This window comes from Manacus candei, unplaced genomic scaffold (assembly GCF_025592945.1).
Source record: "Manacus candei isolate 608988 ecotype Guabito, Panama unplaced genomic scaffold, ASM2559294v1 h1tg000003l, whole genome shotgun sequence".
NCBI classification, from domain to species: Eukaryota; Metazoa; Chordata; class Aves; order Passeriformes; family Pipridae; genus Manacus; species Manacus candei.
This window is the reverse complement of record NW_026138051.1, coordinates 591021-612212: the sequence shown is the minus strand read 5'-3', so window position 1 is coordinate 612212 and position 21192 is coordinate 591021. Positions and strand designations below refer to the sequence as shown.

Here is a 21192-nt window from a genome sequence, read left to right as displayed (position 1 = left end):
CACAGAATGGTTTGAGTTGAAAGGGACCTTAAAGCTCATCTCATCCCACCCCCTGCCATGGGCAGGGACACCTTCCACTAGCCCAGGTTGCTCCAAGCCCCATCCAACCTGGCCTTGGACATTTCCAGGGATGGGGCAGCCACAGCTTCTCTGGGCAACCTCTGCCAGGGCCTCACTGCCCTCACAGGGAGAAATTCTTCCCAATGCCTCAGCAGCACCTGAGGGTCATCTCCAAACCCTCTCCCTGCATTTGAACATTAAAAAAAAATAAAATTAAAAATTAAAATTGTGCTGGTTCTTTTGTGCTGGACACAGCTCACCACACCAACCAGCACCACCTTTTATCCACTCCCTGTTCCCCACCTGCTGCCACCCGGACAGCAGCCATCAGACCAGAGCTACCTTTGTCCTGGCCCAGCACACAATGGTCCCAGTTTGCAGGTGATGTTTGCAGATGATGTTTGCAGGAGCAGTGCTGGCAGCAGTGCCATGGTGTCACTGCTCTGTGCTGCGTCCCAGCTCCGGGTCAGCAGCAGGACTCTGGTCACAGCCTCATGCTCTGAATCCCTTTTTAAACACCTGGGATCCCAGGGGTGAGTGTCATCAAGGTGGGCATTTGGAGTACACACCTGGCTGACTATGAATAGAAATGGCATCACCTGGTTCCCCCCAGACAGAACCTTCTGGGAAGAGCAGACACAGACTGGAAAACCTGAGCATCCGTGGCTGGAGCAGCCGGAGCAGAGCCCACACCCTGCTCAGTGCCTCTGACCAAGGCAGCCCCAGGGAGCCTCCCCGGCCCTTTCAGAGGCTGTGTACAGAACACCAGTGCTCCCAGTGCAGCCATTCCGTGGCTGGGAACCCCACTCCCCGGGCTGGCGGAGCGGAGCGACACCCCAGCACTGCCGGGGCCGGGAGCCAAGGTGGAACAATGGGAACCATTTACAGGGCAGGAAGCTGCATCTGCTGGATGAAACGCTATCTTCAAACAAGACGTGTTTGGATAACTCCAGTTTCATAACTCGCCTCTTCCGATGTTAGGAAATCACGGTAATAAAAAGAAAACAAAATGGAGGAGAAGAAACCTGGCACGGGGAACAAGGGGGGAACAGCTCGAGCCCCAGCACTGCCTGGGGCTGCAGCCCCTGCACCAGGATCAAGGTCTGATCAAATATCCACAGGAGTTAAATGTGCACCACAGACAGTGGGGGCAGAGTGAACTTTGATGATCTGCTACATTACCACGTTTGTTTGACTGTTTGTCTTTCCAAGGGACATCAAAGCCATCCTGGGGGAGGAAAAAGAATCAGACTGAGCAGTAGGATATGGCGTCCAGCAGCCCTTAACGTTCATCACCTTAAAGGTAGTGGAAGGGATGGTCTGAAAGCATCCTGCACACCCTGCAGATGCCAGCTCAGCCCCACCACGGGGCAGCAGTGCCGGGGGCACACACGGGACCCCCCAGGACCCCACTCCTCCTCCTGTGACAGCCAGCCATTCCTGCAGCTCCCACAGCTGCCACCTCCACAATTCAGGACAAGGAGCCAAAAGCTGAGGTCACCCGGCTCAGCCACAGACCCTCCCCAGCACCCACCTCCTCTCCCCACCCTCCCCAGGCCAAATATAAACTTGCTTACAGGAAATGCCTTAAAGAAAAGGCACCTCCCTGCGTCCTGAAGAAAATAAACTGTCTCTGGACATGAAGGAAATGGCTTTATAAAAAAAAATTACACTGCAAAGCAACTTTAACCCCTTCAGTCCCTACTGCAAACACAGCACCCACGTGCCTCAGGGAATTTCAAGGTGTCTGGGCTCCAGACTAGTGACATGAGAGCAGCCTCCTGCCATAGGCAGGTCCTGCAGCATCGCCAGGTCCTGAGCAAAAATGGCACAAAATCCAGAATCCAAACACAAACTCTCCATCTGGCAAGGAAAGCACAGGACCCTCAAAATGGGCTCATAGGTGGGAACCCACACTTGATTCCACAAAAGCACTGGCTCCATTCCCAGAGCCATGGGGCAGAGAGGGACTCACACAGCTGTTGGCATTGCTGGAGGTCCTGCCCTGCAGCCAGGGGTGCTGGGGGGCTGCACCTGAGCTCCCCTCCCCATCCCCCCCCCTTCTTCAAGGGCCCTGGGTGGAAGGCATCAGTGCCCCCTCCCCTCTGAACATCCCTCAGAAGGTGTGCTGGGATCTCCAGCAGCTGGAAATGTGGCTCCCCAGCTTCCCAAAGAGGGCAGAGAGGGGGTACCCCAGTGATGCAGCCTCCCACAGCCCCCTGCAGCTCCTGCCCGGTGCTGGCCCAGCGCTGCAGCTGCTCCAGCCCAGCAGGGCAACATATGGAGGCTTAAGAAGCACCAAGATTGCCCTGACACCAGTGTCCCAACACAAGGCACAAGAAAGAAAAAAGATAAGTCCAGGAAATCGAGGATGGGGAGAGGCAGCTGCCTCAGAACAGTCAAGAACAGCCCAAAGCCAACAGCCCAGTGTGGAGAGGGAAGAGCTCCCCCTCCCCGGTCCCTCCATGGGCACTGGGCACTGCCAGGGATGCTGGAGAGGAACCTCCATGGGCCAGGACAATAAATAAACTCAGTGCCAGGATCTGGCAGTGTCAGAGAAGGTGATTCCATTCTCCCCACACAGAGGAGGATGCTGAGGCAGAGCCTCTCCTGAAGCCAAGGCAGGAGCAAGGCCACGGGCACAGCCAAAGCTCTCCCCATGTCACCGACGCCCAACACCTCTCTACAAGTCCCCTTAAAAACCAGGCACTCGAGGCTTTCAGCCTCAAGGCACAACATGGTCTGATCCAATTCAGCTGCTGACAAACCCCCCCAGTGCCTGCTGTGGTGTGGGATTGCTCGGAGCAGGGACGTGTGGAGGTGTGAGGCCAGGCGTGGGAAAGGGAAGCGTGGGGTCAGCTGCCACTTGGCTGGGAAGTGAGTGTCCATGTGGAGCAGCAGCCAGGACTCAGAGTTCAGCAGGAGATCATGCCTGCCTCGAGAAGGGAGGCGATTTCAGCCCTGTTCCTGATTTTTCACATTGTGTACAGAGGTTCCCAGCACAAGCAGCCCAGTCCCGGTGGAGCAGAGCCTGCCGAGCTGCAGTTATCCCAGCGAGGGGAAACAAGTGCCTAGGGCAGCTCCAGAGCAGAGGGATGTTTCTGCCATAGCCAAACAGAGAACAGGGCTGTTCCTCTGGCTCTTCAGAGATGAGCTGTACAGGGAAAGCCAGAGGTCGAGGAGGCATTTTGGTACCTACAGCCCCTGGAGATGCCCACAGGGAAGGTGCTAAGGGAGAGGAGACCATGCACAGGGCCAACAGATGCTGGCAGTTCCAAGGATGGACATCTCCATCTTCAGCAGCTGAAGTCCTCAACAATATCTGCTGGACAAACCAGTGGCACTCCCCAGCACTCCCAGTGCCACCCTGTGCCTGGGGAACAGCAGTTAACTCCTCCAAACATTTGGGTTTGTTTTTTAGAAGCCCATTATTTTCAGCTGGGGAAGGAGCACTGCTTCCTACATCCTTTCTGCTTTCACGACAGCAGCTCCACAGCTCCCAGGACTTCAGCTCAGAAGAAATCAATCACACAGCCACCAGTGTGGTGCTCCTGGTACATGTCAATGCCCGGGGGGCTCATGCCAGTGGCTCTCACCAGGGAACAGCCATCCTGGGATTTGCTCAGGAAGGTGTCCAGGGGTCTTGGGGCCATTCTCTGCCTGGGAAAACAGAGATGGAACACTGGCTCTGGCTGCCCAGACGTCCTGCTCTTGCCCAATGACACTGAGGAAACGAGGTCAAGTGCTCTCTGTGTCACTGTTGTGGGCACTGTCCCACAGCCTCGTGACACCTCTGCCTGCCACTGCCCATGGCCAGTTCCAGTTTTACCAGGAGCAGCAGAGGGAACCAGCCCCCAGCCAACCCTTGTGAGCCCCCCAGAACAAACCCCTACCTACAGCCCTGGAACTGCTCCCCCCTCCATCCCAGCCCAGCCTTAGCCCAGCAGTCACAGCAAAGCCTCCTCTTCACTCCTTTTACTTTCTATTTCTTTTTCCTTTAAATGCCAGCTTTCTTGTCCTCTCTGCCTGCAGGGCAGGAAATCCCCTGGCTCACCCAGGCTGAGGTGCACTGGGCCCCTCGGGTTCAGCGCTGGGACACCCCGGGAGGAGCTGCCAGCTGCTGCTCCCAGTCAAGCAATGGCACGGCCAAGCCTTGGCTGCAGCACCCATGAAATCCAGAAGTTCCCCACACCAGCAGCCAGCTGTCCCAGGATTCATCCAGACAGCCTCAGCAGCCTCGTGCCCCCTGCAGCCCCCTGGGCTGTGGCACTGCACACTCCTGCCTGGGTCCCCCGAGGCAGGGGCAGAGCTGGCACTGGACCAGGCTGAGCAGGGACCCCCACCCTGCAGCTGCAGGGCTCGGGGGCTCTGTCCCACACACACAAGCTGTGATGCACAACGGCAGCCTGGCCAGCGGGTTTTGGTAACCCCTGTCCAATTCCCAACAGATCAGGATAGCTCAGTGGGACCTGTGACACAGACACAGAAGGGACAGCTGAGCCCAGCCATGGGACAGCAAAAGAACTCAAGCTGGACATGGCAGGGGCATGGAACTGGATGGTCTTTAGGGTCCCTCTCAACCCAAACCAGCCCAGTATTCCATGAGTCTCCGGTGCAATGGGATATGAATCGGCTGAGCCCCAGGGAAGGTGCCCTGAGCTGTTAAAGCTGCTCCCAGCACTGGCAGTTATTACTCTGCCTGTGACTGGCAGGGGTGACAAGTGCCCTGTGCTGATAAGGGCTGGGCAAACAGCCCTGTGCAGGCCAGTGTGCCCGGGCAATGATTAACCACGGGGAGGGAAGAGAGTGGACTGGGTAGATGGCCACTGACGGATGTCACAGCACCCAGAGACAGGGACACATGGGGACCCAGCAGCGGTCACATCCCACGGGCTCAGGGCCGGCACTCCAGGGGGAGCACGGGGGACAGAGGGAGGGGCACGGAGCAGGGCAGAGCGAGGCCAGTGCAGCTCCACACCAGCAATGATCCCTCGTACGGAACGTGCAGGTGATGCACTCAAGGAATCAGACGGCAAACAGACAACAAAACCCCACAAGCCATCGCCCCCAGCACCAGGAAAATAATCTCTTGCTAGAAATGCAGGGACAGACCCTGTCTCTTTAAATCCCCACACCCTGCCCCGCAGCCTGGAAAGGTTCATATCGTTCCCGAGGTGCCTCTCTGAGCAGCAGGAACCAAAGGGCCATTGCAGCTCAATCATTAACCGGGAGGGAGACCCCCGGCCTCGCTGGAATGTGCAGCCACTGCCGGTCCCCTCTGGAGCTCGGAGCTCAGCACAAAGGTTCACGGGCGCTCCTCAGCCCTGACCACCGGCCCCTGGAGCTCCGGCAGCTTTCCAACACAGCTTTCCTCCAGCGCTAAATCCCACCGAACACTCCCATCACACATCCCAGCGGGGCTGGAAGAGCACGTGCATGAAGGGAAGCTGAGAAACAAGAAAACCTGACTTCCTGGCAGAAATTCCCATGCTCACCTCACCTGGGTAGTGCCAGCAGCACCTGTGGTTTGGGGGGCTGCTACTCCCCGTGGTTCCTCTCCCCTTGAAGGCAGGACATGGGCACAGCATGAGATGGAAGGCCTGGCAGGAGAAATGGCACCTCAGCTTTTACAGCTGCCACACTGCTCCTAAAGCCTTTTTTACATGCACAAAATCAGCTCAGCTTTCATCCCTGGGCTCTGGCAACCAATGTCACCAAATCCAGAGGGACTGAGCAACATCTCCGCTCTGGTGCTGGGGGAGGGAAGGAGACCCCCATGTTGAGTGATGCTCTGCCGGGCCAGGGAGACGAGCACTGGCACAGGGCAGGGGTCCTGCTGTACCATGGGACCCCCAGCTCCCCACGCAGTCAGGGTCACAGTGACCACACCAGAGGCATTCCCTGCCCTGCAGCCCTGCTGCCTGAATTTGGGGATTAAACTCCCACAGACACCAAATGCAAAAGCCCAGATTGTTCCTTTGGCCCAAAGTCACACAGCAACCTCTGCATGCCCTCGGGGAAAGGGCAACCTTTCGTTCCTGCACTCGACTTCAGTTGACTTTGAGAACCTTCAAATCTTTTTGAAATTAGTACAAAACCAAGGGGAAGTCCTGACATGCCCTTGGGCACAACCACATTTTGTTCTCTTACAAAACTGAACTGCTGGCAGCCTGTCCCCTGCACACGCTGGGCTCTGGGCACTGCAGGCGATGCAGACAAGGAATGCTCAAAGGAAGCATGACTGGATTTATGCAGCCAGTCTTTTATCAGAAAAGGATTTCTCAGAGGAAGTGTGACCACATGGCATGAACGTGAGCTGCTCCTCAGAAGCAGCTTTGATACCTGCGCTGGGGCTTGGTGTTTTGCCACAGACAGAAAATGCTGGCAAGCCTTTGGGATAAGGCTGGGAGCTAATTTTTCCCCTGCAAGAATGGAGAGAGGCTGACAGGGTCTGAGCAGGTCTGTGGCCCCTGCTCCTGCTGGCACACGCGTGCGGAGAGCGGCTGCACAGCCACCTCCCCAGCTGGGCTTCAGTTAGAATGCAAACAGAAAAAGGCACAGCCACTGATAAGAGTTCACGTATGCACATGGAAAGAACGTGGATTTCTGCCAATAACTCATGATATGTGCTCCGACACCCTGGGACTGTACAAAGGCCTTTGGTAGAAGAGGCTCTGCTGCCCTCAGCACACAGAGCTGTTCCAGAACACAAACCACAAATCCAAACACACAAAGAGCTGGTGTTTGAGCTCAGCACGATCAAACAGCCCCTGGGGAAGCAGCCTCCTCCAGAGCAGCATCGGGTCACAATGTGACAAACGACACACACATGGCAAACCCATCTGTCCCTACCAATGACAAAGGGCTCCAAAGGAGTTGATCCGCTGGGAACACGTGCCCATGGCACTGAAAGCCAGGACATGGAGCCCAGCCTTCCCCACCACAGCACGAGGGCCTGATCTGGAGTCTTCTGATGTCAGCACAGTTTTTCCAAGAACTCACTGACTCTCTGGATCAGATGGCAAATCTGTGCTTTCCCAGTCACTGGGTTAATCGCCACTAATGCCAGGTAGAGGAGGGTGAGGAGGAGCCCTGAGAAAACCCAGGCAGCCCAAACCCTTCAACCAGCCCCTCACACCCCTGGCCAGCTCTCCTGGCAGCACACGGGTCAGCAGGGCAGAGCAGGAGCTGGACAGGCTGAACACCCACTCCAACAGCAGCAGCAGGTCCTCATCCCACACACTGCCATGACTCAGCCTGGCAGCGACAGAGGGGGATCCAGTTACAGCTCGAGCATGTCAGGAGACAAGTACCAGCTCCAGCTTCTCACCATCCCCAGCAGCAGCAACAGCCACCTCGTACAGGCACCACGTCCATCCACGCAGGCACACCGGTCCAGACCACCCACATCCCACCTGGAGGCATTCTGGTGCTGCTGGAGGCAGTGGGGCTGAGCAGCACCCTCTAGAGCCACAGCTGAATCACAGAACTGTTCAGGTTGGAAAAGCCCTCTGAGACCACCGAGCCCAACAGTTCCCCCAGCACTGCCAAGGCCACCACTGACCACGTCCCAAAGTGCCACATCCACATGGCTGTTAAATCCCTCCAGGGACAGTGACTCCACCACCTCCTTGGGCACTCTGTGCCAGGGCTGGATAGTCCTTTGCAGAAAGAAATTGTTCCTAATATCCAACTAAACCTCCCTTGGCGCAACTTGAAGTCACTGTATCACTGCATCACCTCCCGTCTACTTACTCTGTTACACACAGAGCAGCATAGCCCGAGACCAGCAACAAAGCCTGCAAGTTTAGCAGGTTGCTGGATGCTCTCTACCGAAAGCCGCCCCCTCCTCTCCCCCCAAACCCCCGCACACAACCGCAGGCTCCTGATTTACCTTCGGGCTGTGCCTGGTCCAGCCGCGCTCGCGGGGGACCCGCGGGGAGGAGGAGGAGAAGGAGGAGGAGGAGGAGGAGGATGAGGATGGGTGCGGGAGGAGGCCGGAGGTGCAGCGGGAGGGTCCCGGTGCCCGCCGCGGGCAGCGGGCGGGCTCGGGCGGTGCCAGCCGAGCTCCGGCTGTTGTCGGTGTGAGCGCGGCCGCGGCAGGTGCGGGATCCCCCCCGACGGGATCCGCCCCACCCATTCCCGGGATCCGCCTCCCAATCCCTGGGATCGCCCGCCCCGGGACCGCCCCGCTCCGCTCCCGGAGCTGCGCTCGAACCGAGCGGCGGAGCCGCTTCGGCCACAGCCGGGACAGAGGAGGGACGTGAGATAGTCCAGGGCTGGAACCTCTCTGCCATGAAGACAGACAGGGAGAGCTGGGGATGTTCAGCCTGGAGAAGAGAAGGCTTCACGGAGACCTGAGAGCCCCTTCGAGTCTAAAGGGACTCCAAGAGAGCTGGAGAGGGACTTGGGACAAGGGCCTGGAGTGCTAGGACAAGGGAGAATGGCAGGGTTAGATGGAAGATTGGGAAGAAATCCTTCCCTGTGAGGGTGGGGAGGCCCTGGCACAGGTTGCCCAGAGAAGCTGTGGCTGCCCCATCCCTGGAAGTGTCCAAGGCCAGGTTGGACGGGGCTTGGAGCAACCTGGGCTGGTGGAAGGTGTCCCTGCCCATGGCAGGGGGTGGATCGAGATGAGCTTTAAGGTCCCTTCCAACCCAAACCAGGCTGTGTTTCTGTGACACGTGTGAAGTCCAGTCCAACCCTAGACCCATCCGTGTCCCACACTGCCCCAGCCCCCCATCCCCTCCACTCAGCCACCCCCCTCTCTCTGCTCCCAGACCGGCAGCAGCAACTGCAGGGCCTGGCCTGGCCCGTGGGCTGGAGCTGGCGGCTGTGACACCAACAGCTGCCACCTCCCCACCGGGCTCAGCCCCCACGGGGGTCCCACAGGCTGTTCCCCCCCCAAAGAGGAGCCCCAGGACAGTTTCTGGACAGATGCCTGGCTGTCCCCAGCTCTCCTGTCCATCAGACCCCGTGGATGGAACAGGCAGGGCGGGAGCAGCAGCGAGGCACTGACAGGGGCAGCAGGGCTGCTCTCAAGGTCTCGTGTCCCCAGAAATCCCCCTCACTCTACAGGGGATTTACCTGCTCCATAGTTACTCCTCCAACAGCACAGGGTGAGGAGGACCCTCTTCATGGCACACACACCTCACAACCTGGCTCTGGACCCCAGACCTATGTCACACCAAAGGAGACCAGCCACACGTGATTTGCAAGAGGGTGAAGAAGAAAAGGGTAGGCAGTGTTTAGAATAGAAGGCTAAGAGGGGAAAAAAAATGTTTAAAGTGGACTTGAAGGAGGAATTTTGTTGTGAGAAATGGGAGGCAAAAGGGTTGGAGGTCAGGAAGCAGCAGCCTGAGCATGGAGGGAGGGGCAGAGGAGGCAGAGCATGAGATAGAGGCAACAGGAACCTGGGCAGGAGGCCTGAGACAAACACTGGGCACAGACACAGGGCAAGGAAAGGTAGGTGGCAATTTGAGGAGGGGATCATCAGAAAAGCAGGAGAGAGACCAGGTACATGGCAGGGATGCCACAAAACAGCTTTTCCCTTGAAATCACTGCTCAGAGGGATGCCCAAGCTCCCAAAGTGGGAAGATCAAGTTAAAAACCAGGATTTTTTCCCCATTGTTTCCATAGTCTGAGAGGCTTTTGATGCACATCTCCTTCCTTCCTTCCCGAGCTCCTGACCCTCCTTCCACCAAGCTCCTGCCTGCCTCTATCCCCCCACCCCATAGCCCCTCGCCCTGGAGGGAAGGTGCTCCAGCACAGGCTGCTCAGTGCAGCCCTTGTTGGCTGCAAAGTCCTCCCACAGCTTTGTGTGTGAGAGCCTCTCACCAGCCGGAGCCCGGGAGTGGGCAGGGGGTGGCAGGGGAGAGACAGCAGGCAGCCAGTGCCCCCCCAGGGTCAGCCCCAGAGAAGGGAACAGCTGTTGATCCAGGGGGATCAGTGGAAGTCACTCAGGCAAGGAGCGATGGGCTGTGAGCGCCCGTGGGCAGACAAGGGTCAGGGGAGCTCGGGGGGCCAGGACCCAGCTGAGCCTTGACCCCCACAAGTACCAACCCCCACAGAGCACAGGTCCCTGGCTCCCGGGGAGGAGACAGAAAGGGACAAAGGGGCAAAGCCTCTGGAAACATGATGGGTGCAGAGCCTCGGGGTACTGAGCGACTCCCAGGCCAGCACCCAAGGGACAGCCAGGATGGACATTTCACCAGGGGGGTCCCAGCACGGCGACAGCCAGTGGAAAAGTGCTGGGCTCAGAGGATTTCAAGCATTTTTCCATTCATTCCTTGTGTGAAGCAGGAACAGGGAGGGTGTGGGGGCAGAGAGCAGGAAATCTCCCGGGGACGCTGAGCTGGAAAGAGGCAGCAGCGAGGGCAGGGCAGAGCGGCCGGTCCCACCCGGAGCCCGCGGGCACTCACACGCACAGGGTTCCCCCGCGCGTGACCCCTTCACGGTCCTTTTGGGTCCCCCCGACCCATCGCCCCTCCAGGGCCCTTGCACACCCCCCTGACGTGTGACACTCCCACATGGTTCTTGTGGGCCCCCCTCACGCGAGACCTCCCACGGTCCCTCTGAGTCCTCCCCAAGGTTGACCCCACCCATGGCCCTTTTGGGTCCCCCCGCGACCTCCCTGTCCTTGTGCCCCCCGCCGCGGAGCAGGACAGGGCGTCCTCTGGTGGCCCCGGCACGCAACACCCCTCGCCAAATGAAAAGCCCCTGGAAAAGCCAAACCAAGGAAACGGCGTAAAAAAGGGACAAAAAACTACTTTGAATCCGTGGCAAAAGCACCTTTGCTCCAACTGAACACCCCTGGTGGACACATCCTGCACTCCCTGCCATGGCCAGTGACTGCTGCTCTTTTTCAACAACCAAAATACACACGGAGAAAAAAAGTTACAGTTTTCTTCCAGGTGTACGAATACCAAGACACTGTACTGGGGTATGTGTGTCACACACAGCTGCTCAGCGACTCCTGCTCTGCTAATGCATTATCCACAGCTCCTATTTTTCCACTCCTGTGGAGGGAGAACAGGAGAAACCTGTGGTATTTTCACACGAAGCAGCTTCACCTGGGTGTCACCCCCTGGCAGAGTTGGGGTGCCCCATTTATTTCTCTGTCTGGCTCCCCAAATGCAGAACACTTGTTGGCTTTTTCCAATTCACAGCCATAGAAGCAGCATCCAGGTGCTGCCACTGCAGCCCTTCCAACCTGTGGGTACCCAGCAAACACCACAAGGAGCCCCAGGCCCACAGGACATCCCTGACACCCCTGCAAGTGGTGAATCTGCAGCACAGAGAACCCAGAAACTGCCTCTGCCCCATCTGCCTGGAGCTTCCGGGGCCCCAGGGATGCTCCAGTGCCAGCCTCAGCACTGAGCCTCACACCAGAGGGAAGTGGGAAAGCCAGCTCCAGCCGAGAGGAGGAGGATGGCTTCAATATCCTTGTTTAGGAGAGGAAAAAGGCACCCGAAATGGCAGCTGGAGCCGTGTCACCAGCTGCACAAGTACAGCAGGAGGGATCTCACCAGCACCGAATTCCCTGGCTTCCAAGGGAGGAGGGTGAGAGGGAGGAAAAGAGAAGCTCAGAGACACACACAACAGCATCATTCATGGGAGCTGAGTTTCTGCAACAAGGGTCCTGTGTCTGGCCCGGAGCTCCGGGTAATTAAAACAGCAGCCACAGATCTCTGAGAAACAGCAGGAATTTATCCAAGGAATCTGGATTATGTGGCCACTGCTGAAGCAGGGCAGAAAGTCCCCAGCTGCTGGAAGGCAAAACGCTGGCGAGCGATGAGCAACCAGCTCCGTGCCCCAGCTGTTCCTGCCTCACCCAGACATGCCAGAGCCTCCTCCTGCCACATCGTGGGGCTGGGGGATTGGTCCTCCCTCCACACAGTCCCACCGAGGGGACAGGGAGGACCCTGGTCCCCAGCTCGCGTGTGGGCTTTGCTGCAGCAGGCAGAGGTGATGACATCGTGCCTGCACGTGGAGGCACACAGGGAAGATGAGGGGCTCATGGCTGCTCCAGGGGCACGTGGCACACCGAGCAATCTGTGGTCCCAGAGATAATGGTGCTGGTTTGCAGCTCTAAGGACGGGGTTTTCCAATCTGGTCCGGCCTTGGAAGCACGCACGGGATTTCCAACACAAGTGAAAAGAGGCAGGATGATGAGCAATCTCTTGAAAATCTTACCAGCACAGTTGTTTTCTGGGAGCAGCCATGGACCCTTCGGAAGACCCCTGGAGGGGATCTATGTGCTCCCTGTTCTCATGTGGATCATGCTAAAACAACCTCCTGCCCTCTCTGTCCCCTGTCCCGTGGGGCCAACTGCCCCTGGCTACAACTCGCCCCCCATGCCAGCACTGAGGGAACAATGTCACTGCCACGGGTCCAGCAGAAGGAGCTCTGTGGAAAACTCCACTTCCCCCTTGCCTGTGGCAAACTAACCTGATCTCCTTGTCCCTGAGGAAAAAACCCTGTCCACCCAGCATGTTTTGGGCCATTCCTGAAGGGATCATTTATCAGCAGGAGGAAGGAGTCTCCAACATAAGTCTTGGGGCAGGTATGAGATGGAATTTTTCACTAAGCACTGCAGCTGACAGAGCCCAGAGCCACAGTGTTTCCTCTTTCACACAACCCAAAAGAAATGGCTTTCAAGATGTTACCCACACCCTGTTATCACAGGTATCTTTACAAGCCACATCAAGCCAAGTTTAGCACTGGAGTTCCAAATGAACAAAACCTCCTTGAGCATTTTCACAGCCTTGACAAGATGACTGATACAAGCATCATCAAGACATGATCAAATACAAAATAATGCCCTTTCTTTGATGAAAAGTGGGGGTTCTTTTCACCTGATGGCCTCTTGGGCGGGTGATGTGCTTCACCAGTCGGTCCAGGACAGTTACCCCTTGGCTTTGGGAGTGGGATTACCCACGTTCAGACACAGTGGGCAGCTGGGCACGGCCCGAACAGAACACCACCAAAATCGCTCGAGTTTGGAAGGAAAGCAGAGCCCGAGCCCCTCAGCCGCGTCCCCTGCCCATGCCCTGCCCTTTGCATGCCCCCGCGCTGATCCGCACCGAGCCCACCCTGCACCAGTCCCGCAGCCCTTCCCCTCGCTGAGCAGCAAACGCGACCTCCTCCTCTCGCCGCAGCCCCTCACCGGGCTCGCCCCCCGCCCCGGGCTCGCCCCCCGCAGCCCCGAGCCCCGCACTCACCTGCCCGCCCGCGCCGTCCCGCCCCGCACGGAGCCGCGGCCGCGGCGCGGCGGAGCCGCAGCCCCAGGGAGCGCCCGGAGCCCCGGCGGGGCAGCGCGGCCCCGACCCCGGCCCGGCCGCCCATCGCTCGGCTCCGGCGGGAGCGGCGGCTCCTCCCCCGCCGGGATGCCCGGACGGGACCGGGGCCGCTCGCGGGGAACGCCCGTTCCCCTTCCGCCCGCTCCCCCCGCCCGGAGGAGCCTCCCCAGCCGCGCCCCCGGCCGAGGAAGAAGCTCTGCCCGGGGCCGCTCCCGCCGCCGCGTCCCGCAGCATCCCCGGGACCCCGCTCAGCCCCCGGCCTGGGGTCAGGCGTCACCAGGGGCCGAGGTCAAGGTGATGCTGAGCCACGGGTCCCACCTGCATCCTCCCAAAACTGAGTCACCCCCGCTCCGGCCCCACACCGCGCCTGGGCGCTCGCTCGCTGCCGCCTCCGCTCCCGGGGGCGGGCGGGTGTTCAAAGCCCTGCGGACACTCCGGGCAGGGCTCAGAGGCTCTTCATTAAGAGGAGAAGGAATTGACGTGATCAGACTGGCCTGCGAACACCTCTCACCGCTTTTTCCCCATTTGACCTCTCAGGCTTTGAAAACAAACGCCCGTGAGCATCGCACAGCCCCAAGAGGCTCCCACGGCCCCCTGCCTGCTCCTTTACACCACGTTCACCCCAGAAGGACAGAGGGGCAATTTCGGACGCAGGAAGCATTACCTTCCTGTGCACGTTTAAGGAGTTTGCACGACAAAGCTCCAGCCAAAGCAAAACCATTGCCCAGCTGAACCTTTCTGCCAGTTTTCAGTGTATTCTCTCATTATCATTTCAGGGAAGTGACCACACTTGGAACTTCTCTCTCAGCCCCTTCCATCCCACACAAACCACCCCAAGGATGCAGCTAGAACTTTACAGTCGGTCTCAATCTCTCCTTGCTGACAAAGGAAAAACTTGGCAACACCGCGGGCACCAGGTGGCCACAGGGGCCTTTTCCCAGCTCATTCCCTGCACTTCCCACCTGCCAAGCAGCTCACCAACAGAGAAAATCCCTCTCTCTAACCCAGGCTCATCCTTTCTGGCCTTCAAAGAAGGATCCTGCTGTCCAGAGGGGGGGATCTGTATTTTGTTACCTACAGGAAACAGGAAAATTTCCATCCCTGGAATTAAAGCTGCAGAAGGACGGAGCTTAGCTGGGGGAAGGGGCTCTGTCACTGCAGTAGTTGCCAGGGGGTCAGAACTACAGACATTTTATGAGCAGAGTGGCACAGAGATGAAAACTGGCCTCATTCAGGGGCTGGGGGGGCTCCAGCTTATGAAAAAGTTTCCCCACAATCATTTTTTGGAAAAGCAAAATGTGGCCAAGTTGGTTTTGATTTTCTTTTAAAGTGTTTTTTGTCATTTCCCATTTTCACTGGTTCCTCAGGAGCCAGGCATGGCAGCATGGGCCCTTGGGGAGAGAGGTGGGAGAGGGCTGGGAGGAGGGACCAGCATCCTGCATGGTCTAAAGAACATAAAGGTGACACGGGAACAAACAAAATGTGTTTAAAATTGCTGTAGCCAAGGCACTAACAGGCATCCTCTGCATGCCCATGTCACTGCCCTGCTGGTTCCTCTTAATTACCCGAGGGTGGAATTCTGTGCCTGGTTCCGTGGGCTCACATGGGATCCACCACCCCTGCAAACCTCCTGCACCCACGACAGATATCCCAGAGTGACCCATGGGGAAACGTGGGAGCCTGGCTGTGCCAGGGCACTAGCACCAGCCCAGGGCACCAGCACCAGCCCATGTCCTAGGGCAATTTAACCAACAGGGATAAGTATGCATCAAAAGGCTCAGCAGCTCCAAAATAGCTTCAGGGGTGCACTGATGAGCTGGAAGGGAAAGGCTGGAGATCATGTCTGGAGCCTCAGGAGAGGCTGTCCCAGCTCCTAAGGAAACATCTGATGGAAGGGGCACAAACTGCTCTGGCAGGGTGAATTTTAGTGTATAAAGCCTTGTTTAGGAATTACCTCATTATTTTTTTGAAAAACTTTTTTACTGATAAAAGCACACGCACTGGCCAGGCAGGGATCCATTCCTGGTGAGGGGAGGGTGCAGGAGTAAGGCCACAGAGACTGTAATTGAGAGAAGATGAGAGTATTTAAGGAACATCTCCTTTCCTTCATGAGGAATAGGCCAAGGAGTGGCAGAGCTCATCCCCGGGATGCAGAGCCAGGAGGGACCTGGCATTAGTTTGGGGTGGAGGTCAGTGTTTCAGTGTGAGTCACCAGCTGAGCCTGAGCCCAAGCCCGGGCAGGCAGGAAAGAGGAAGAGGAAGGAGCAGCAGCACAGAATCCCCTCATCACATGTCCCACCAAAACCACTAATAATCACATTCGGTTCAGCTTTTCTACTTCCCACCTCTCCAGCCCACACCCAGCCCTGTGACTGCCTTTTCCACCATGTAACAGCAGCAGTTTCTCAGCAAGTTCCAAAATTGCCCAGAACAGGTCCCTGCTGCCATGTCCAGCAGCCCACCCAGCCCAAGAGTCCCCCCAGATCTCCCCGGCACCGACACCACAGACAGGGTGCAGCCCCAGTGCCGAGGGCAGTGGTGCAGCCCCTGCACACCCACCAGTCCTGGCACAGCCCCCTGCCTGCCCATGTCCCTTCCAACCCATCTTGGCAATGATAAAACCAGATCCCAGTCCCCGTTTTCTCCCCAAACCCCAGGGAATTGAACACATGGGCACAGGCCAGGAGAGGAACAGGGGCCTCGTGCTCAGGCCACAAACCCACCGAGCCAGTGCAGGAGATTTGCATGTGAGGAGAGAAGAACAGCTCAGCTGTGACAACACATCAACAACAGCTAAATTTAGAGGGTTATTTTCAGCAATCCAGATGCTGGGTAAATACAACCTTATTATTTCATGCAGGGGCAAAAGTTCAGCCGAGTCTCTTGTGCTGCTTTTCCCCATTAGTTCACCACGTCCAGCCAGAGGAGCCCACCCTGAAATGCTGCAATGTCACCACTGCCTGGCTGTGCTGCCAGGAGCCACGAGCTCCATCCCTGTCCCTCAGCAGTGAGAGGAGTCACTGCTCAGTGACATCTGCAGAGCACCTCCCAACCCCTTTTGGAGGGTCCTGGTGCCGCTATTGGCAGGAGTTTATTCTGAGGATGCAGTTTTCATGTGCATGGCCAGTCTGTGAGCCTTTCCTTTCTGCTCTTCCAGAACAATACATGGGAAATGAATGCTGGAGAGGAATCAGAGGGTTAGGAAATCCATGGAAACCTGACCCTGCTGGGACTGTGCAGAGGCACTGTGTCCCACCCAGCTGGAGGTGCTGCTGGAGGGGACCACAGGGTGGGCCAGAGGGGGTCCTGCCACAGGCAGGGCAGTGGGAGGGACAGTAGGGACAGGCAGGTATCAGCTGGGGTGGTGTGAGTGTCATTGAGCCTTCACCAGGAGAGACCTGGATCCTACAGGCAGTTTTAACGAAGGGGAAAACACCGATAAATGTTCTTCCCCCAAAAATCTCAGTCACAGTGTTATCCAGCCCTGCCTCTTCCTTTTCACGGGGCTCTTTAACCCTTTTTAAAAAGCTCTTGACATTCACGTTCCTAATCTCTGCCATGAAAGGGCCAGAGACCACCCAGGATACCTCTGGGGCTCCCTCACAAAGTACCTTTTGTTGCCCAGAGCTCTCTTGTGCTCCCAGCTCTCTCCAGCTGGGCTCAGAGCTCACCTAACCCTCACCTGGATGAAAACAAGAGGCCCCTGGGCATTGCCCTCCAATCAGGGGACTGGAGACTCCCTATCACATCCCATGGGCTCCCTGCATGGCAGGTTTCCCTTTTCATGGCACCAAGGCTCTGGCCAACACTGTGGGCAGCCACTCTCCTCCTGACTCCGGTGCCAGAGCCACAATCCCCAAGGCCTGTCCTGAGCCCTGTGCCAAAAGCAGCAGAGCAACCCTGGACTCCAGGTTCCCCCATTTCCAGGGCTGTCAGAGCCAGTGTCCATGGGCTGCCTGTAGGATGGAATGGTTTGATTCTGGGGGTGTCACTGTGCAAAGACCCCCATGGCACTGACCAGTGGGATGACAAAAGGCGGGACCTCGACCCTCCTGCCCACAGCCCCATCTCCATCCCTGGTTCCCAGCCCTGCTGGCACACAACCCCTCCTTCTCCTCCTCCCACCAGCCTTCCCAGCACCCATGAGCCCCACAGGGTAGGGCAGCCCCAACCCCCAGCCTGTGCCCCCACCCTGGCAGAGGTTTGGTGGAGCTGCACACAATCCCCATGGATCAGCCTGGAGCTGCACCACAAGTCCCTCCTGCCCCACGGTCACACGTGAGACACCTCAGTCACACAAAGCCAAGGGGCTCTGAGCCAGGGAGACCCTCCTTCCTGGGTCACAGCAGTGCCGAGGCTCCGAAGCTCCCAGTGAGTTTATCTGCAGAGCACAAAGCTGTTCACCACAGAGGGGAATCGAAAAGGAACCAAGGCCCTTTGGCAAATACATCCCTCTGAAAACAACAGTCTGGGGGCAAAATCACACTGCTGACAGATGAACCCAGGAGCCCAGCAAGGGGACTGTCTTCTTCCCATGACCCCTGCCCATCCCACAGCAACAATATTCCTGCCCAAAAGACATTACCGTAGCTTACCTGCATCTTTCCTATCTTCCAGAAATGTGAAACTCTGTGAAAAGAAAGAAAAAAAGAACAGAAATAATTTTGTTATAGATTTGATTCTCATACTCAAGGACTGCTACCCCTCATGTCTAGATTCAGTCCTCCCTCCAGCCTCTCCTCTGCCCAGAGAGAAGCTGGGACCAGAAGTGCTGCTCTGGCTCTGAGGAGAAGCACAGTTCTGGCAAAGGCTTCTCCCCAGGGCACCAGCCCCATTGGTTTTAAAATGCCAGCACCACCCACAACCCTGAGTGCTGGGTAAACACAATGTGCCCAGCACACCCCCACCACCCCAGCTCCAAGGAAAGCCAAGAGCAATGGGATTCACAGCAGTGGAGCCTCAGCAGCACTTGGGAGATGGCAGCAATTTGCAGAGGTGGAGCTGAGGGTCCCCCACTCCCCGGTCCTGAGGCAAGCCCACAGTCAGGACCCCCGGCCCGCTCCGGGTGCAGACGAGCCCTGGAGCGCTGCCACAGCCCCGCGGACGGGCCGGAGGGGCCACAGGATCCCTGCAGGAATGCAGAGCGCTGCTGAGCCGGCCTTTCCCACGGACCCCTGGGACCCCTCTTCCTGCCGGGGCAGCAGGGCTGGGAATGACCCAGGAGAGATGGGTTTAACCATGTCCCTGCTGCTGGGCTTCCCTCAGCAGCGCCTGCCCAAGAGGTGCCATCAGTGGGGCCGGAGACATCACTGTGACCTCACAGAGAGCCCACATCCATGGGGGTGGGCACTGGGCTCCTCCAGCTCCTTTGGCATTGCCCAGTCTGTTCCCACACCTTCCTTTTCCCACGAAATCTTCCGTCAGCCACAGCTCCACCTCATTTAACCTGGAAAGCTTTAATTCCACAGAGCCCAGCACGTTTCTCCCGCTTCAAGAAATTCCTCGGCTGTTCGTGGTGAGCAGAGCAGCTGAGCAACACCAGCACGGAGGGAGAGGGGCCAGACTGAAGCAGAAGCCTCAGCCCCACACAAGGCCAACAGTGTGCACCAAGGGCACCCAGGAAGGTGGTGCCCTGGCCAGCTGGGCCACCAGACCCCACGTCCAGCTGAGGTGACACGCTGAATCCAGTGGTCTACTGGCTGCTTCCAACATCACTGAAGCCCCCAGCACAGGCTGGGCTGGAGGCCTTGGGATCTGCAGCTGGGCAAGGCGGATACAGGAGCCAGTGTCCATCTCTGTGCCACCACGAGTACGATGGCAATGCCAACACGCAGCACGCAGGGACAAGCAGGGTTAACGAGGACAGCTGAGCTCTCTGGAGACAGCAGGGACAAGACAGCCACTAATATTACTAATGAATTTCACAAATGTCATTTTTAGACTCAACTATTTTAAGCATTGCCCTGAAAGCCCGGGGGACAGTGTGCATTCCACATCCATTTCACCGCAGTAGATCCACTCGCCCGGCTCAGCCTGGTGTACAGGTCTGTCTGGAGAGGGATTTTATGCTTTTCCCAATCTGAAGCTCCCAAAATCCACACTAACCATATTTCTACAATCTTCCCAGCTCACCTCCCACCACACTGCGTGGGCTGGGACACAATAAACCAATACAGTGATCAGAGGCAGGCAGGGAGATTTGCTCTTTATTAAGGTGACAGATGACGAATTAAAGCCCAATGAAAAATCCCAGATGCCACGAGAGCCGCTGCTGCAGGAAATTAAAAACTGGGGGCCCCCGGCCTCGCTGCTCCTTTGTCATGTCACTCACAGCCACCCTGGCCCTGCGGGTCGGCCAAGGCAGCCGTGCTCCCACAACGGGAGCAACCCAAGCCTCTGAGTTCGAAGGGGTGTCCCAGCCCAGCCACACCACCCGAGCATGGCAGGACCACCTCGGAGGGCCAAAAGCACACCCAGACACGCGCAGCCCCCGAGCCCACCGCCGCTCTCAGCGGGCACAGCCCCTGCCCCCCCGGGGCTGCTGGTGCGGGACGTGGTGACCCGGTGACGGTGACCCAGTGACGGGCAGCGGGCGAGCACAGGGACAGGGACCAGCACACCCACATGCGGCCCAGCCAAAATGAATCTCTCACGTGCACGGGGAGCACGGGCACGACACCCCCCAGAGCAGACGCTGACACCGTGAGCAAACCGAGCGCCGCCGGGGACGCGTCCCCATCGTCCCTTCCAGAGGCTTCTCCTGAAATTGGAGGGTGCCAGCGGCGGTCACCACCAAGCAGCGGTCCCTTACCTTGGCTCTTTTGAAGCAAGACCAGAAAAAATCCAGCAATGGCATGATGGGCGGGCGAAGGGCCGGCAGAGCCCCCCTAGAGCGCGGCGCTGCCCCCGGCGGGGAGGGCCCCCCCCGGCACCCCCATGGCAGCGCCCGCGGCAGCGGAGCCGGGCAGAGCCCAGTGCGGGCAGGAGCGGCCGGCGGGCGGAGGGAGGAGGAGGAGGCAGCGGCGGAGGCGGGCCAGCATTCAAACCCTGCACCGTTATTCAGTTGGTTGTGAACAGGCTTGGACGCGATTGAAATTCCCTGAAGATTGCGAGTTTTAAACAGCTCCAGGCTTTCCTTCCTGCCTGGAACGCACCGCCTGCTCCCATTCCCAGGCAGCGTGAAGGGGCGAGGGGAGAGAGACACTCTGGAATGGGAGAAAGGCACTTGGAGCTCTCAAAGGCACACGTAGGACGCTGAAAAACAGACGGTTCAGATTGTCACTCCAGTGCTGCCCAAGCTGACTGGCAGCTCCCGGTGCTCTCCCCTCTGAAGGACAAGGGACACCCAGCCATGGTGTCATCCCTGGATGCCCCTGCCACAGCTTCCCGCATGCTCAGGTGCTGCTGGCCCCACTGCGGGCACAGGAGGCAGCCAGGCTCCCCTTGGCCACAGCTGGCAGCCAGGCCCACCATGGGCACCCAGGCTTACTGTGCCCAGCACGGCGAGCACCGTCAGCACAGAGCAAGGGCACGCAGGGCCAGCCTGCAGGAGAGACCCCAGCAGAGGGAACAACACAGGGGAAACCACCCCCAGCCAGCAAATATGACTGAGCCATTCACTCCAGCTAGTCACAGCTCCTTATCTGCCTTCCACAAACATCATTTGTTCACAAAGGCCACAATTAAAGGTCCCTTCACGAGCATTTGTGCCAGCCCTCCGCTCACAGCCCCAGGATTCCTCCTGCAGGCACAGCTCGGAATAAGCAAGGGCAAGCATCTCCAGCGATGCCCGGGCTCAGCCCTGCTCCCACAGGATCCTTGGTGGGTGCCACCC

General features: G+C 58.1%; 1 protein-coding gene across 2 annotated transcripts in view; it reads right to left on the bottom strand.

The window, feature by feature from the left end:
- Positions 1-20765, bottom strand: part of STARD8 (StAR related lipid transfer domain containing 8) — a 45577-nt gene extending 24812 nt beyond the window's left edge. Inside the window, exons 1-2 of one of the 2 annotated variants that reach the window (XM_051789515.1) lie at positions 20170-20765; positions 17954-17987 (exon numbers count right to left, since the gene is read on the bottom strand). In XM_051789515.1, the coding sequence (XP_051645475.1) occupies positions 17954-17987; positions 20170-20214 (79 nt within the window). In that variant the 5' untranslated portion in view covers positions 20215-20765. Of the gene's footprint in view, positions 1-7954; positions 8164-17953; positions 17988-20169 lie in introns of those variants that run through there. The other variant, XM_051789509.1, reaches the window with a different exon arrangement.
- Between the last annotated feature and the right edge of the window lie 427 nt (positions 20766-21192).